The following is a 19379-nucleotide window of genomic DNA, read 5'->3' as shown; positions in this document are numbered from 1 at the left end:
AGAGGGATTGGCGTGGACCGTGCTAGAGGATCGGTTCTAAGTCACTACTGGTTTTCACCAGAGCCCGCCGCAAAGCGGGATGGTCTTGCTGCGGCGGTAGTGACCAGGTCGTATCCCCTAGCAACGGCTCAACCTCTCTGGCTGCTGAAGATAGGCGCGGTACAAGGGAGTAGACAGAAGCAAGGTCGGACGTAGCAGAAGGTCGGGGCAGGCAGCAAGGATCGTAGTCAGGGGCAACGGCAGAAGGTCTGGAATCACAGGCAAGGAACACACAAGGAACGCTTTCACTGGCACTAGGGCAACAAGATCCGGCGAGGGAGTGAAGGGGAAGTGAGGTGATATAGGGAAGTGCACAGGTGTAAACACTAATTGGAACCACTGCACCAATCAGCGGTGCAGTGGCCCTTTAAATCGCAAAGACCCGGCGCGCGCGCGCCCTAGGGAGCGGGGCCGCGCGCGCCGGGACAGAACTGACGGGGAGCGAGTAAGGTACGGGAGCCGGGGTGCGCATCGCGAGCGGGCGCTACCCGCATCGCGAATCGCATCCCGGCCGGAGGTGGTAACGCAGCGCCCCGGGTCCGTGGAACCGACCGGGGCGCTGCAGTGAGGGAAGTGTAGCGAGCGCTCCGGGGAGGAGCGGGGACCCGGAGCGCTCGGCGTAACAATTGGTTTTAGTATACAGAATGAATCAATAAGAGTATGATGGTAATATGTATGTTGGCAATATTTCCCCCTTATATACTGGTGCAATAAAACTGAATGGTGGGCCCTGGGGCAGATTTGGGGGTGAGCCACTGGGGGCCCAGGTGTTGAGCTGTGTAAGGGGCCCCACAATTTCTGATGGCAGCCCTGCATTGAATACAATAAATTACTGGAGTTAGGAAATCCTGTATATTCCACATACCTGGAAAATAATAATCGTAGACTACAACAGTGGCCGGCTGCAGATTCTCTACATTTGTTTCTTGCTCCAGAGAAAAGACAAGGCTTTCAGAGTCATGAGTGAGCTGCAGAATAACAAAAAGTAAGACATGTTTAGGAGGAAGAACCAGACAGGTTAATGGGTTTTCAAACAGCTTTAGATGTTTTATTTGGTACTTTTCTTGGCTTTTTACCAGACCGGCAGGCCTATGGTTATGATGTTACTTTGGCCCCTTAGCTGATGGCTCCTGTATCCTGTGCTGTATATATACATACCAAACACAACCAAAAAAGAAAGCACCAGTGCAAAGAGATCCAGTCTAAAGGTACGTTCACCCGGGTGATTTTTTTTTAATAAACTATCAGTGTATTTCCCACTGCGAGTTTATAAAGGGGCCGTTGACTACCCGCAGCAAATTTTCAAAGTCAATAGGGTCTGCGGCTTTTCGACAGAGGAGATTCTGCTTCCGAAATTCTGTTGCAGATAGCCTTGCAGTAAGTTTGAAAAGAAATATGCCCATGTGAAGGTACCCTCAATCTTTCTGCTTCTTCTTTCTGCTTTGTGCTTGAGGCAAAGACCAGAACTTAGGGCAGGCTGTGCCTCAGTTATTTGGATTGCACTATACATGGAAGGTTGTAATAGACTTTGTATGGGGGTAATCTCATGTAACAGGCTATCGCCCAGAATTTTTTTACTTTTTTTGCATTCCAAGAGCGTTTATAAACAGGTCAGTAAAGGTTCTCTTTTTAGTTGTATTTTGTAGAAATCAATGTAATGTTTTTTTATTTTTTTGGGGGGGGGGTCTTGTGTCTAGCAAATGGCTTATTTCACTTTTTCTTATTGAAAACATAAGGACACTTGGCTGAAAGCTACGTACAATGTATGAACACCCTAAAGTCTGAAGACCTTATAGAACAGCAGTAATGATCTCTGTTTTCTAAACTTCACAATAGGAAGAGAAAATTATTGATGACCTCCAGTCAAGCTTTATTTTCAGGAGGGGGATTATTATCTTATGAAAGAAAATGATCTATTTCCCACCTTGTCCATGTAAATAGAAATCTTCTCGGCTGAGACTTCAGTTCTACTCACTGCTGAATTATTCTTCAACTATAAAATTAAGAAATTTCTATTATACAATAAGTTCCTAAAGAAAAAAAATAACAGAAATCTAATACAAAAATGATTCCCAAGTTATACTTATAATAGAGATCTTCATATCCACTACTTAAAGGGAACCTATCACCTGTCTTATGCTGTCCAAACTGCGGGCAGCATGTAACAGGTCCAGGGAACCTGATCCCGACACACTATGATTTACTCTATAATGCTCAGGCGTTTCAGAATACGGTAGTCATTATTTAAAAATAGATGGAGACATGCCACTTAGGGCCGACAGGGTGGGAGGAGCAACAGGGACCGCCCTCTGAGACTACTTACCCTCTGTGACTACTTTTCTTAACTATGAATTCTTTGAAATCCCTGAGCATTTCAGAACAACTCAGATTCACGTTCCCTGCACCTATTTCAAGCTACCCATGGTATAAAACAGGTGACAGGTTCCCTTTAAAAGAAAATGTACTATATTTTGTGGCATTACATTTAAATCATTAGGCTAAGTTTCTACACAGTTTTTTTCTGGTGTTTATTTGGAGAACTGCCACTGCAGTTTTGGAGCCAAAGTCAGAGGTGAATCCAGTATAAAGGGGAAGTATAAGTCCTTTCTTTATATTTCTCATTCCTTTCAAGTCCACTTTTGGCTTTGGCTAAAAGACTGCAATGGCAGTTCTCCAAAAAATGGCAAAAAAAACCTGCGTGAAAACCTAGCCCTACAGGGATTTCTCACATGCAGCAGCTAATGTGTGAATCTTAGCCCTATATTACTTAACCATAGCCACAGATATCTCAACCCTTTATCTGCAAGTAGAAACACTTGTGATCACTCTGTACTTCCTATGAATGATGGTTAAGATACTAGCTTGGTGATTGGTTACTGCAGCTTTAGTCACAGTGATCCACCATAACATTAAAACCACCTGTGTAATATTGTATAGTTCACATACTGATAAAACAGCTTTGATTCATCAAGACAGAGACGCCACAAGACCTCTGAAGGTGTCCTGGGGTTTATGGATCAAGTCTATGGCAGCAGATCCTTTACATTGGGAGGTTGGGCCTCCATGAACTTAACTTATTTTTCAGCACATTCTACAATGCTCGATCGGACAGGGGAAATGAAAGCCAAGTGAACAACTTAACTCTTGTCATGTTCCACCAATAATTCCTGAAAATTTTTTGAAGTGTAACATGGAACATTATTCTGTTGCAATGGGTCACTACCACTAGGGAAAACCATTGCCATGAACTCCTCTTTAGTTTTGTTCTGCAGCAATGTTTGGGTAGGTGGTACATGTCAATCTAACATATGGATGGGGGATAAGATGTTTAGGGGCACAGTACCACTTTAAATCTGTATTGATAAGAAACTTCTTGTTCATAATGTGCAATAATTGATTTAGAGAGTTCATTTTCTTTTAGCACTGATGCTTTCTAGTGTTACTCACCTTTTTAACACTGTTTCTATCAGGACTATATCCTGATACAGGCTCAATTATTATTATGGCCATGTTGGTGTATTCACGATTTCCAGAATATCTACAAGTAATGAATATTTCAAATTAACAGATTTCATTTTAAAAAGTTAAAGGAGTTATCCAGCAATAAGAAAAACTGACAGATTTCTTCAAAAAACAGCACCTCAGCTGTCCTCGGGGTGTGTGTGTGTTTGTGTGTGTGTGTTATTGCAACTCAGTTCCATTGAAGTTAATAGAGCCAAGCTGTAATACCACACACAACCGGAGGACAGGTGTTGTGCTGTTTGATAAATGTGGAGGTGCTACATTAATGTGTTCAAACTGCTTAAAATAATTAAAGCCTCTACTTACTTTCCTTGATCACCTACAGCCTCAGCGCCACTCCCCACCACAGTTACAGTTCATAGCTACAGACCAGGCACATGAGTATATAAGAGGTGATGAATACTCTGTATGCACGGCTGCACATTGTACTGTACATTCACTAATCCAGGTCCTCTCCCACTCTGTCCTACAAATAAACTGTGCTCTACAAGTGACTGCCGGTGCACAATGTATGCATCACCCAACACTGTACATTCACCAGGCAAATCATGTTGGTGGCTGGTATATCTGTATTAGATATAGACAAGCAGCTGAATAAAAATGAACTAAACGTAGTACTTAGAGAGGTTCTGCAAAGTCTCCTATCTGAAGACAGTGCATGATAGAGGATAGAGATGAGCAAGACAAAACCATAGAACCCAGTTACGCTCAGAACTTTGCCAATAGTCATGTCTGGTGAACATTACAACTTTGACAGGTTTGCTTTGTGCGAGACCGCCAACAGTGCTATGATAGGTGAAGGAATGAGGAACATGGCGTTTTGGCACTATTTCAGCATAGGATGAGGAAGTAGGAATATCAAAATGAAGTCAGGGTAGCCCAGAATACTTTTTAGCTAGCAACAAGATCATATGACCACAGGATAGCCAATCACTGCTTGCATACAGCTCACATGCCGATCAGATGACAGCATAGGGATGAGTCTAAATGGAGTGATATAACCCTATGCACTGCATTGTGGACGCCATCTTGGACAGACAAGCCGAGCAGTAAACACAGAACAACTCACTGTGGAACTACGGAGCTAAGCCATTAAACGTTTTTACACTACCAGACAAAGCTATTTGGGCAAAGCATTGTGCAGGGGGGCTGACCTGCTTTACTGTCTCAGTGATTTTGCTGCACTACAGATCCCAGCAGTGAGGTTCCGCTAAGGAGCCCAGCCATAGAAAGACACTGTTTACAACGCAAAGCAAAGCATGTAGCAGTTCAGTTGGGTGGTGGGCTGACCTGTATTTTACCTGTATTTTCTTGGTTTAACAATAATTTGCATTTCTAGCTGGGTGGAACAAATTATACAGCATTTCTTGCTTTGAGAGTGAAAGTTGACTAGGCTTTTTACGCCACGTTACCTATATTGTCTAGATTTAACAAAAAAAAACCTGAGCTTTTCTAGCTGGGTTTAACAAAAAACATAGCATTTCTAGCTTTGAGAGAGAAAATACACTGGAGGTTTCTCCACCACTTGACTTTTTAGGGAGTGACAAAGACAAAAAAAATCACCTTAAAATCTCTTTTAATAAAAAAAATAAAAAATAAATGTCTGGTAAAGGAATGGTTTGACAAGGACGGGGTAAAGGAAAGAGTACCCCTGTCATGTCCCAAACCGGTAAGCATGTTGGTGGCAGCACCAGCACTGTGGGCACCACTCATTTTCCCAGACCCTGTACAGGTAACGCCAGCAGCTAGGTGTCTAGTGGTAGTATTAGCAGCAGAATCAGCAAGCAAAGCTTATCTATTTCTTCTAGGGTTTGTATTGTTATAAAATAATATTAAGGCCATTGTGGACTAGTTTAATGAAGAGACAAAAAGAACAGAGGAGCGGGATCCTAGTGTATTATCAAAAACATTAAAAGCAAAGTATTCAACACATATGTGCTCACCAGAGTTGGTTATGCTCAGAGCATAACATCTACAACAGCGCATCAATAGTGGGTCAGCAGCCCAGGAGAACCCGATCATCCAAGGAGGTCCGCAGGCAGTAGTAAAAGAGACAATTAAAAAGGAAGACATTTTCTCCAAAGCCAGGCACTTCTTCCAAATTAAAAGTATTCTTTATTCCATCAGGAAAGACATAAAAAGTTGGTAACACATTGTGGACTAGTTGGCTCCTTCTTGGTAATTTTTAGGAGAATGAAGTCTGACAATATGACGTTGAATCAGGAGTTAGTGAATTCGTCCACAGTTACATGTTGTGGTGGAAGTGGCGTTTGTAGATGGCATGTTTCATTATCACTGTCTTTGCTCCCCCCACCTCTTATGTCAAGCAGAAGGATAGCATTAGCCATGATAAGGAGTTGTGTGAGGACAGTCAGCCTTTAGAGTGTATTGCAGAGGTGGTGGAGGTGGAAGCATTGGTCGAGCATAGCACTAGTGGGACTGGTGGTTGTAGGCGTGGTGGAGATATTGTAAGGCATAATAGTGGATATGCTGAGCAATGAGACAATGATCAGACATCAGAAGTTCAGGCTGAGAGGAGAAGCAGGGACAACAAGAAGGAGTTTAATGATTATAATGTAGTTTTGGATGTGGGAACCAGGGGACATGTTCAAAGCAGGAGTAAGCCGTGGCCTGTGTATAGGAACCATAGGAGGAATTTATCAAGGGTTGTGTAGGTGAACAATTTTTCACTAATTTGTGTGGTGGAAATGTGTACGTACACAAAATGTATTAATAGGTGCAGGGCATGTGATAACTATGGGGCTAGTACATATTTGTTACTTCAGTACACCACTTTGTAGGATTCTTCATCTGCAACTTTTCAACTTGTTTGTGACTTTACATAAATGAGGTCCACAGCCAGTTTTGAAAGATGGGTCTGAGCATGTGTAAATTTGGAACATTTGGAAAATTCTGCACAAATCACTAATGATAAATCCATTACAACTGCAATAAAGTTACTATAAATCTGTGTATCACACCACACTTTGATTTCATGTGCACAGAAAAAGTCTCAAACTTAAAGGGGCATTTCAGGCAAAACCTTTTTTTTATATATCAACTGGCTCCGGAAAGTTAAACAGATTTGTAAATTGCTTCTATTAAAAAATCTTAATCCTTCCAATAGTTATTAGCTTCTGAAGTTTTCTGTCTAACTGCGCAATGATGATGTCACGTCCCGAGAGCTGTGCATGATGGGAGAATATCCCCATAGGAACTGCACAGCTCCCGGAACGTGAGTCATCAGAGAGCAGTTAAACAGAAAACAACAACTCAACTTCAGAAGCTAATAACTATTGGAAGGATTAAGATTTTTTAATAGAAGTAATTTACAAACGCCATTTTATGCTAGGGACGTTAGGGACCCACTCTGAATAGGTGGCCTTGACGTGGCGAGTGGGCTTGTACTTTTTGATCAAAAATGTATACTAACAACCTGTTAGTTTTTGATATTGTGCTGAGAAGCAAGTAGATCATTATACAAGATTGTAGATGTGCGCTATGTCTGTATTCTACTCTAATTCATAATTTACAAATCTGTTTAACTTTCCGGAGCCAGTTGATATATAAAAAAAAGTTTTGGCCTGGAATACCCCTTTAATGCTGAGACAAATCCTGCTACAAATTAACCCACTTTTTTTTACCCCAAAAAAAGCAGGTAAAACCTTTAATAAATTCCTTCCTGTGTCTTTAGGTAAGCACAGTGGAAGTATTCATGAAAAGTGGTGTAGGTGAATGTCTTTTTACTTTATTTATTCATGTGGTGGAAACTGTGTACCTGCACCAAATGTATTACATGGTGCAGGATATGTGATATTTATGGTGCCGATCACATTTCTTACTTCAGTACTCTACTTTGTATGTTGCCTCCACTGTGACTTTCTGTGCGACCTTTTAACCCATGCGACAAGAGGACTTCTTTTTAATAATGCTGGCCATGGTAAGTTTGTAAGCCGATTCAGGTCTGGTGTAGATTTGCGCCTAAGCGCAGTTGCCCCAAACGATGCGACAAACTTAAAATTTGCTCATGATAAATTCCTGACCACTGCAGGATATCAACTGAAATCCTGACTTGGTATGTTCCTTTTGAAAAACCTTCTAAAGCAAAAGTCGCAATGAAAAGTCTATAAACAGCATCTGAGACAAACTGTGCAACAAAAGCAATGATAACTTCCTCCATTGAGAGGCATTACAAGGCTATATGGGACAGTCAAGACAGGGGATGAAGGGAGATTCACATCTGGCTGGCAGCAGTATTAATGCTCTTATTAAGTAGGAATAGGATGAGGAGGATGAGGAATAGGGGACCTGAGGAGGATGTAATCTGTTTAAGGGATAGTGGATGAGGAACCTACACCAGGTGACAGTGATAATGACGACGACCATGGTGGCCAATCATGTCAGTACGGGATGGAGGCAGGGCCGGATTAACGTAGGGGCGGATGGAGCTGCCGCTCCAGGCTCCTACATGAAAATAGGCCCAGTGGCCTGCACAGACGGCCCGCATAGGCCGCCCGGCACCCGCGATAAATATGATAACAGAAAAAGAGGTCCGGCCCTGCACTGTCCCAGGCCGGCCCTGCTTCTTACTTAGGGCCCTGGGTCACTGCAGGCCGCTGCAGCACTGTTTTCTTTTTATAAATAGTTAGCCTCCGGCCCTTTAATGTGAGTGCAGGGGCCGTGGCCGCAATGCATCTCTGGGAAGAGAGCCGAGGGATGCTCCTCCCCCTCCCCCCCACACTCCTCTGTGTGCAGGCTGCAGCCCTATTGGAGCAGGCAGGTGCTTTGCTTCCTGCTCCATTGCTGACTACATCACCCGCCCGCGCCGAAGGGGAACAGGAAGACTTCCCCTGCCCACCGCTGCGGCCCTCCATACAACAGGTAATTTTCTGGGAGGAAAAGGTTGAGGGGCAAATTGCTGTTTGGGTGGTCAGTGGGAGTTAAATGGGCAATTTCTTAATGTTTCCTGACCAGGGGGCCTCCAGCAGTTTTAAAAATACAACTCCCAGCATGCCTTTGGCTGTCCAGACATGCTGGGAGTTGTAGTTTTGCAACACTTTATCTATCTATCTCCTATCTATCTATCTCTCATATCTATCTATCTATCTCATATCTATCTCCTATCTATCTATCTATCTATCTAATTTCTATCTTATATCTCAGTGTTTGCTGACCATGGTGCCTCCAGCTGTTGCAAAACTATAACTCCCAGCATGCCTTTGGCTGTCCAGACATGCTGGGAGTTGTAGTTTTGCAACACTTTATCTATCTATCTCCTATCTATCTCATATCTATCTATATCATATCTATCTATCTCATATCTATCAATTTCTCATATCTATCTCCTATCTATCTACCTATCTCCTATCTATCTATCTATCTATCTATCTATCTATCTATCTATCTCAGTGTTTGCTGACCATGGTGCCTCCAGCTGTTGCAAAACTATAACTCCCAGCATGCCTTTGGCTGTCCAGACATGCTGGGAGTTGTAGTTTTTCAACACTTTATCTATCTATCTCCTATCTATCTATCTATCTCATATATATATATATATATATATATATATATATATATATATATATATATCTCATCTATCAATTTCTCATATCTATCTATCTATCTAGACAAACAATATATAATATAATAGTTTGGTATCAACTAAAGTGCTGGCTGACTTATTCTTTGTCTGTATTGCACATACGGGGGAGTGGCTGCCTCCATGTTGGCCTTGCACCCCACCCACCTCTATCAGGTGTATATATAAGGTGTCTTGGATGTTCCAGATCCTGCCATGCTTACTGAACTGTTCACACAGAGGCATATTCACAGTGTAGGGTCCGTCCCAGGAGGCTACCTTATCGCGGTGGGACGGTCCAAGCTATTTGACCGCCGGCGGAGACAAATTTGCGAGCTAAGTGCCTCACTATTTCATAGTTTCACATTTGCATCTATTACACCATAGCTGTATAGCTCTCCATGTTTTAACTGCATATTCATGTTTCATCTATATCCTTGTGCTGGCAGTGTGCTGCTGCATTCTTCTGTTGCTGTATATCTATCTATCTATCTCAGTGTTTGCTGACCATGGTGCCTCCAGCTGTTGCAAAACTATAACTCCCAGCATGCGTTTGGCTTTCCAGGCATGCTGAAAGTTATAGTTTAGCAACAGCTGGAGGCACCCGGGTTAGGAAACACTGATCTATCTATGTATCTAATATCTATATTATATCTGTGTTTCCAATATACCATTGTACCCAATATACCAGTGTACCAAGTGATAGTGTACCCAATATACCAGTGTACCCAATATACCAGTGTACCCAGTGATACAGTGTACCCAGTGATACAGTGTACCCAATATACCAGTGTACCCAATATACCAGTGTACCCAGTGATACAGTGTACCCAATATACCAGTGTACTCAGTGATATAGTGTACCCAATATACCAATGTACCCAATATACCAGTGTACCCAGTGATAGTGTTCCCAATATACCAGTATACCCAATATACCAGTGTACCCAGTGATACAATATACCAGTGTACCCAATATACCAATGATACAGTGTACTCTCCCCAGTGCACCGGCTGCTCTTCTGCCCCACATAGTGGATAGTCCTGATGGGCAGGGGCATATACTGTCACTGGGGGCCGGGGGCATATACTGTCACTGGGGGCCGGGTATATATACTGTCACTGGGGGCCGGGTATATATACTGTCACTGGGGGCCGGGTATATATACGGTCACTGGGGGCCGGGTATATATACGGTCACTGGGGGCCGGGTATATATACTGTCACTGGGGGCCGGGTATATATACTGTCACTGGGGGCCGGGTATATATACTGTCACTGGGGGCCGGGTATATATACTGTCACTGGGGGCCGGGCATATTCCTCTTTCCTTCCTCATTAAACTAAAGGGCTCTTGTTTTTCTTGTCCTGTGTTTTCAAATATATTTTTTTTATAGATAATGTGGAAGTTAGTAGGTGGGGGGGCCTTGAGTTGTGTAAGGGGCCCCAACATTTCTGATGGCAGCCCTGGTCTTGTATATAATCACTTATATGGTATACAGACCCTGTGTACAGCTGGTAACATTTGCTATATGGGCACTGTGTGGGGGAATACTGGTCTGTGTATAGTGGTTTTATTCAGTACAGTATGGCGGTATTATCAAGTTATTGTGTGATTTATATATTTCCTCCTTGTATACTGGTATTCTTGTGTGGTGGTATATATTTCCTCCTTGTATACTGGTATTCTTGTGTGGTGGTATATATTTCCTCCTTGTATACTGGTATTCTTGGTCATGGAAAATTATCTTACCTACGTTAAATTGTTATATATTTTCTTTTCTTTTGTGTATAGGTTGGGGCATTAGGAGGCATTTGGATAGGATAGGGCCGTGGCAGAGATGTGGCCATGGGTGGAGCCTCACAGGGGGCCCTTGCTTTATTTGGTCCGAGGGCCCTGAGTGTTGTCAGTCGGCCCCTGCCTGGGTGGTCACATGGGCTGGGTAACCTCCTGACCAGCGTGACTCACGTCACGGTATCGTAGGACTCTCCTCCCCCCCTGTCAGAAAGAGGATGGTATGTGCTGCTTTCCTGCCTGGCCCACACCCGTCAAAAAATTTTACTGTGTGACAGCGGCTGAGGTCCCACCGGCGGTCCTTGTTCTCTGCTTCTGAAGTCCCCCAAAAAGGTACCACCACCAGTCATGAACTGACTTGCAATTCAGGTACATAGAAAAGCTAGGTGACAATTTCTCACCTAGCTTTTCCATGCTCCTGAATGGCAAGCCTGCCTATAAAAGCTCAGTTTTTATAGGCAGACATGCCATTCAGGAGCATGGAAAACTAGGTGAGAAATTGTCACCTAGCTTTTCTGTGTACCTGAATGGCAATGGTGCTTATCATAGCTCAGCTATTATAGATAGATTTACCTATAACCTTTCTGTCATATCTGTCTATTCTATGGTAAGCAGATATGCCATTCAGGAGCCCAGAAAAGCTAGTTGACAATTTCTCACCTAGCTTTTTCATTCTCCTGAATGGCATATCTGCTTATAATAGCTCAGCTATTTTAGACAGATTTGACTAAAGGCTATAGGTAAATCCTATAATAACTGAGCTATTATAAGCAGATATGCCATTCAGAAGCATGAAAAATCTAAGCAAGAAATTGTCACCCAGCTTTTCTGTGCTCCTTAGTGCCATTTCTGCTTATATTTTAAGCTAATATAGACAGATTTGCCTATAATTAATAGTAGGTTATCCTTATAGGCTATAAGCAGCAGTGGCATTCAGGAGCACAGAAAAGCTAGGTGATAAGTTCTCACCTAGCTTTTTTATGCTCCTGAATGGCATATCTACTTATAATAGCACAACTATTATAGACAAATTGGCCTAGAAGTTATAGACAGGTGTGCTTGACCCCTTCCTGCGAAAAAAAAGTAATAATAAAATTTAATTAACCCTTTCCCTAATAAAAGTTTAATGACCTCCCTTTTCTAATTTTTCAAAGAAACATTTTTTATCCAAAAAAAAAAAAAAAAAAGTGATATCGCTGCTTATAATGTTGAGTAATCTGCATGGCCAATGGCCCAATTTGGGTATCGTTCTAATCGTATGGACCTACAGAATAAAGCTAATGGGAGAGACTTATCAAAACCTGTGTAGAGTAGTGGTGCAGGTGCCCATAGCAACCAATCAGATCGCTTCTTTCATTTTTTAAAAAGCCTCTGAAAAATGCGATCTGATTGGTTGCTATGGGCAACTGCACCACTCTTCCTCACAGGTTTTGATAAATCTCACCCAATGTGGGACTGTTTGAAAAAAGTGCACTGTGTAGAAAGACCCCAAAATTGCATTTTTATTCAAGTTTGTCCCACAAATATTTGTTTGTTTGTCATTGCAAAGTATAATTGGTGACGCAAAAAACAAGCCCTTATATGAGTCTGTAGGTAGAAAAATAAGTTATGTCTAGAGATGAGCGAATCGGAGCTGACGATCCAGAATTCATTACGAATTTCAGAAAATATACGATTTGCAATGAATGTGAATATCGCTGCAATTCTATCGCACAAATCGCTTCATTAAACTCTAATTACTGCGGTGCAGGCTCCAGGGCATCTAAAATGGCAGATTCACATGTCAGTATATGGGACAAGGAATGCTGGGAAGGCAGGAAGGGAGATAGACATGATGACCCTGAATCACATGCAGGATGTAGCCAGTCACCCCTGTGATGTCACAGTCCTATATAATCGGTAGCCATCTTGCAGACAGTCACTTCATTATATTACACTGCAGAAGGATCATAGGACGCAGAGCCTGTGTGTGTTACAGCAGAGAAAAGCGCAGTCCTCCTAACATCCTCCTAGTAACATCAGATAAAAGAAGCGATCTGATTGGTTGCTGTGGGCAACTCAGCAACCAGCATATTCATCTATCCTGGTAATTTAATGTGCATAACGTGACGGATGCGCTTTATTTGTGTTAAACAAAATTGCTTTGTGTTGCTTTTTCATTTTATATATTTCGATAAAAAGGCCCATCAAAATCTTCAGCACCAGGCCCATGATCCTCTTAATCCGACCCTGGATGGAGGCGGAACCAGCCAGGCCCTCGGAAAAGCTTGCAAGAATGTCAAGGTGCATGCTTTCTTGCTTGCGCACTGACAGGCAAATTCTACTCAAGGAGGAAAAAGATGAGTACTGGATAGCCACATTCTTAGACCCTTTGTATGAAGCCAGAATGGGGAAATTATTTACATCATCCGAGAAGGAAGCTACATTGGATTTTTATAGGGATAATCTACTCAGCCAGCTTGTCACAGCTTTCCAACAGCAAACTCTTGTAAACAGGGGGTCCACTTTCAATGCTTAAAGGGTACCTCTCATCAAATAAACTTTTGATATATTTTAGATTAATGAATGTTGAATAACTTTCCAATAGCATGTTAATGAAAAATATGCTTCTTTCTATTGTATTTTTCCCGATCAGTCCTGTCAGCAAGCATTTCTGACTCATGCTGGAGTCCTAAACACTCAGAGCTGCCAGCCTGCTTTGTTCACAGCCAAACAGGCTGTGAACAAAGCAGGCTGGCAGCTCTGAGTGTTCTCCTTTGTGAACAAAGCAGACTGGCAGCTCGTAGTGTTTAGGACTTCAGCATGAGTCTGAAATGCTTGCTGCCAGGACTTGTAGGGAGACCCCTAGTGGTCATTTCTTCAAAGTGGAAAATTAAATAGAAAGAAGCATATTTTTTAATAACATGCAATTGTAAAGTTATTCTGCATACATTAATCTATAATATAACAAAAGTTTTTTTGATGAGAGGTACCCTTTAACTTCCTCTTCCCGTGCTGCCCCTGCAAGAGGCAGGAGCAGCAACAGAAGCATCTTTACATTGGACTACATTATGTTTTTACATCCAGTATTCCACCCTGATATAATCTGTCACCAAAGGGATATAAACCACTACCTGAACAACCAGGTTGAGGCCTACCTAAACTGTGCCCACTCTGTGACACACCATGAGCCAAAACCCCATGGACTTCTTAGTCAACAGATTAGAACATTGGCCAGAACTTCACCATTTTGCCATGGGTGTTCTGTTTTGTCCACCCTCCAATATAGCATCAGAGAGAGTGTTCAGTGTAGTAGGTACTGTTGCCCCCCTATTACAAACAAGATTGTCTACCGACAATATGGAAAACTCACATTTGTTAAATAGAATCAGGCATTGATCAGTAAGGAATTCAAAACTCCTGTTCTGATGCCACCACCCTGCTGTCGGCTGGCTACAACTATTACTAGTCCACCACTGCCTGCTGTCTGCTGACTACTTCAACTACCACCAATTTAAACCGATTACCTTTGTGGTTTCACATAATGCATCAGTTTAAATGCATTTATCTTTGTGGTTTCATATAATGCATTTATTTAGGTTTGTGGTAAAAACCCATATAAATGCAACACCATGTGCAACATTTTGGCCCACATTTCGGGTTTAAATGTATGGCAACTATAACATGGCCTAACCATAAACTAAACGGTTTATATGTGTGCCTGATTTTCAAACAGTCTAAGCTGCTTTTATAAATTTGCCACATTCTAATGCTGTCTAGACTAGCTTTTATTTATCACCCCTAAGGTTAGGATTCCACTTTTTTCACTGAAAAAAACACCAGTGCAATTTCCTGCATTTGACGTTTTTTCAGAGGTTTTTTTCTGGCGTTTTTGCATTTGAGTTGAAATTGCATTTTGGCCCCTTTGGCCTTCTTTTCAAAATGTGTTGGGTACAAAAAAAAAATAAAAAATAAAAAGGATGCAGTAGGAATGGGCAAAAAATTATTTAAGGAAATTTTTTATTTTTTTATAATGAACTTTTAATTAATTTTTAATAAAGTGTGTATGTGTGTTTCACTTTTTTCTCTATTTTTTTTTTTTTTTTTTACATTTCTTAGGTAGTACTACTACTCCCAGCATAGAACAGACTACTGTACCTGTAATAATAGACATATCGCCTGGGGTGTCAATCCTGACACCCGATGCGATCATCCATAATTTAGCAGAGATGCAGAGCGGCTCTATACAGCGCTCGCATCTCTGCTCCGTACTCTGGCCGGCCAGTGATGTGAATAGAACATCACTCATTCATATTTTCCGCCCAGAGTGGAGATTGGCTGGATGGTGGCAGCCAATCACAGCTCTCAGAGGGAAATATGAATGAGTGATGTTCTATTCACATCACTGGCCGGAGTACAGAGCAGAGATGCAGAGCGCAGGAGAAAGCCGCTCCACATCTCTGTAATAGAAAGAACAATCGCAGTGGGTGTTAGGAGTGATACTTGCTGTGATCTTTCCTTAACTGCAGGTACTACTACTCCCATCACAGTTCTCTGTGGGAAATATGAATAGGTGTGTATATATACGGCAGTGTAGGGGACCATAGACGAACCACCGGCTGCATCTATAAATTATACAGAAGGATCACAACGGACCCCGGTGATCTGTCAATTAGTACAGATACTACTACCCCCATCATGGAACAGTAGTAGTACCACCTAAAAAATAAAGAAAAAAAAAAGTGAAAAACACGCGCGCGCACACACATTTTTGTTATTGTCGGCTATATTTTTTGTATATTTTAGTGATCCCTGTTTAAAAATTAATAAAAATGTTGTTATAAAAAAGATACATTTTGTTAAATACAATTTTTTCTTTCACTACTGTTTCACTACTTTTTTTTATTATAATTTTTTTTAATGGTACCCTACAACATTTTATTAAAAAAGGTATCTCCATCACTTTTTGGGAAGGGAGAAAAACACCACGATTTCAGGGGAAAAAAACGCCATAGGCTCAACATGCTGCGATTCTGCAAAACCACCAAGGAGTTGAAAAACAGCTAACATCTGGCAACAGCGTTTTTAGCGGAAAAAACGCCATGCGGCAGAATTGGCATTTTTCTTGGCGTTTTTCCCCGCCAAAAAAACAAGTGGAATTCCAGCCTAAAGCTCATTTGGAACAGTGTCATTTTATTTTCTCAAAGATTTCACAAGATTATAATGTAAGAAATAACCTTACCTGACATCCACGTGGATATCAAACTTCCTCTGTGATTCCTGAGTGCAGACTGATGGTGTGGTGCTTACATTGAGGGAGAAGTGGCCTCTCTCAGATGCATCAGGAAGAGTGTGGTAATGCATGTGTGACTGCAAACAGAAAGCACATTAGAAAGCTTAAAGGCGTACTCCGCTGCTCAGCATTTGGAACAAACTGTTCTGAACATTGGAGCCGGCGTCAGGAGCTTGTGACATCATAACCCCGCCCCCTCATGGTGTCACGCCCCACCCCTTCAATGCAAGTTTATGGGAGGGGGCGTGACGGCTGAACTTTCTCCAAAGTATCTACATCCTTTTGATATGGGAGGTATTCATGAAAAGTGGAGGAGGTGCACGACTTTTCACTCAATTTATTCACGTGGTGGAAACTGTGTACCTGCACTAAATTTATTACATGGCACAGGGCGTATGATAAATCTGGTTCTAATCAAATTTCTCTATGACTTTGTTTGTGACTTTTAACCCGTGCGACAAAATGTGCTACTTTTTAATAATTCTGTCACAGCCAGATTTTAAGGCATGTCAGGACTGGTGTAGAATTGCCCCTAAACAAGCGTAGTTATGCCAAAATATGCGACAAACTGAAAAGTCGCAAATAATAAATTCCTGACCACTGCATGATTGCAACTGACATCATTACTGCCAATGTCACTATGTAAAAAATGTTTTATTTGGTTTGTCACAATTATTTGTCTCTAAAAAGCAACTGCACCAAAAATAGAGAGACACTACAGCCAAAATAATGGAGTAAAAGGTTTGATACAAACCCCCATGGTCTCCAGCACTGCGCACAATACACCAAGTGAGGTCTCAATAGTGCTCTGCACAGCGGCATGAGAATTTCCCTCTCTAGAGGAAAGAAGGTTTCTACACCAGCACAGACGGGGGTTCTTTAATGTAAGAGCAGTGAGACTGTGGAATTCTCTCCCGGAGGAGGTGGTCATGGTGAACTCTGTAAAAGAATTTAAAAGGGGTCTGGATGCATTTTTGTAGAGCAAGAACATTGTTGGTTATGTATATTAGATTTATAGGGACAGAATGTTGATCCAGGGATTTATTCTGATGAGGAATTTTTACCTCTAATATGAGGGATTTTTGCCTTCCCCTGGATCAACTCAGTAGGGACTCATTAGGGATATAGGTTGAACGTGATGGACTCTGGTCTTTTTTCAACCTTATGAACTATGTTGCTATGTTACTGCTAATACCTCTTTCTGCACACCAATCAGCACTTTCTACTGCTTTTACCTCTCCCTATACACCCATAACCACTTCACTTTATACTGCTAATATGTCTCCCTATGCACCCAGGCATTCTGCTAGCATTTCCTGCTGCTCTATTACATTGTCTGCTAACCTTTTCCTCAAATACTGCATCATATATTCTATATTCTGCATTTGGGTTTTTACACCCCAGGTGTATCATCTTTCTCTTATCCACATTAAATGTCAATTGCCAAAACTCTGCCCATTTTTCCATTCAGTGTATCCCTCCATGAACATCAACTAATTTACAAATGTTTGTTTTATCAGAAAAAAAAGTGTATTTGTGTTATACAGTATCTTTATACTTAACCTCCCTGGCGGTATGATTCTGTCTGGAAATGTGTACCAAAAGCGGTACAATTTTTTTTAACTGAATTTCACATCTCCTTCCGCCCATTTCACATCTCCCCCGTCACATTCCCCTCTCCCTTGTCACATCCCCCGTCACATTCTCCCTCCTTGTCACATTCTCCCCCCTTCATGTTACATTCCCCCTTCATGTCAGATTCTCCCCCCTTCATGTTACATTCCCCCTTCATGTCAGATTCCCCTCCCCCCCCCCCTGTCACATCCCCCCTTCATGTCAGATTCACATTCCCCCCCTTCATGTCACATTCCCCCCTTCATGTCACATTCCCCCCTTCATGTCACATTCCCCCCCTCCTGTCACATTCCCCCCCTCCTGTCACATTCCCCCCCTTCATGTCACATTCCCCCCCTTCATGTCACATTCCCCCCCTTCATGTCACATTCCCCCCCCCCCCCCCCCCTTGTCACCTTGTCCTGCAGCAGGATACACTGGGTTTGCCGGCAGATTTCAAACCTAGTGTATTTGCTGCAGAACAAGCCCTTTCCCCTTCAGCCAATCACAGGCTTTACACCACTGCGGCCTGTGATTGGCTGAAAAGTGAAAGGTCCTAGAAGATGAATAGTGAAGAGAGGACACCCCGGACCGCACGGAGGGGAACGGCATCTGCAGGGACCGGGACTAGGTGAGCAAAAGGTTTTTTTATTTTACTAATTCTTCCTTTTACACTTAGCTCAATGTTTTTCTACCAGGGGGCCTCCAGCTGTTGTGAAACTACTACTCCCAGCATGCCCGGACAGCTTTTGGCTGTTCGGGCATGCTGAGAGTTGTAGTTTTGCAACAGCTGGAGGCCCCCTGGTAGGGAAACACTGACTTTTAGTATTTTTCTTTACCTGCTCTGGCCGGCCCCCGCAACGGGAGCCGACCAGAGCAGATAATCGCATGTTTTCCCGGGGGGCCGCATCGCTATATCGCATTGCTTTTGCGATATATCGTGCAGCCCGGCCGGGAACTCTGCAATTCTACCCCGAGTGTGACTCGGGGTTACCGATCCTGGCAGGGAAAATTAACCCCGAGTCACGCTCGGGATTACCGCTCAGGAGGTTAAGAGAAAACTGTCCGCCTGTTCACTCACACTAAACCCAATACACTGTGTTATAGTGTGGGTGAACAGGAGTCAGACAATGGGTCAATTACTAAACTAAGTTCTGCAGGTCCGCCATTATATCCCCTATAAGATACTTTTCTTTATTCCCCAAATTGCACACAGAAGACGGGGCCCCACCGGCTCAATTCACATATGCATGTTCTGTGTCTCGACATCCTAGTGACTCCCGTCGCTGGTCACGTAAGCGCTCAGTCGGCGCTATGCAAAAATTGAAGCGCTCACGTGACCAGCGACGGGAGTCACTAGGATGTCGAGACACAGAAAATGCATATGTGAATTGAGCCTGTGGGGTCCCGTCATACCTCCGAACCTGCAGAACAGATTTCAGTAAGTGATCCATCGTCTGACTCCAGTTCACCCACACTATAACTCAATGTAATGGGTTTAATGAGGGTGAACAGGCTGACTGTTTTCCCTTAAACCCTTTCCAACCCATGACATACAT

At 42.6% G+C, this 19379-nt stretch overlaps 1 protein-coding gene across 4 annotated transcripts in view; it reads right to left on the bottom strand.

Moving 5' to 3' along the window:
* Nucleotides 1–19379, bottom strand: part of LOC130281677 (alpha-2-macroglobulin-like) — a 203437-nt gene that overhangs the window by 9462 nt on the left and 174596 nt on the right. For all 4 annotated transcript variants that reach the window (XM_056529147.1, XM_056529146.1, XM_056529149.1 and 1 more), the window contains 4 exons: nt 16156–16283; nt 3487–3577; nt 1964–2032; nt 905–1007 (listed from right to left, as the gene is read on the bottom strand). In XM_056529147.1, coding sequence (XP_056385122.1) covers nt 905–1007; nt 1964–2032; nt 3487–3577; nt 16156–16283 — 391 coding nt within the window. The remainder of the gene's footprint in view (nt 1–904; nt 1008–1963; nt 2033–3486; nt 3578–16155; nt 16284–19379) is intronic.

This window comes from Hyla sarda, chromosome 7 (assembly GCF_029499605.1).
Source record: "Hyla sarda isolate aHylSar1 chromosome 7, aHylSar1.hap1, whole genome shotgun sequence".
In the NCBI taxonomy this organism is placed as follows: Eukaryota; Metazoa; Chordata; class Amphibia; order Anura; family Hylidae; genus Hyla; species Hyla sarda.
This window is presented reverse-complemented; position numbering and strand designations above follow the sequence as displayed.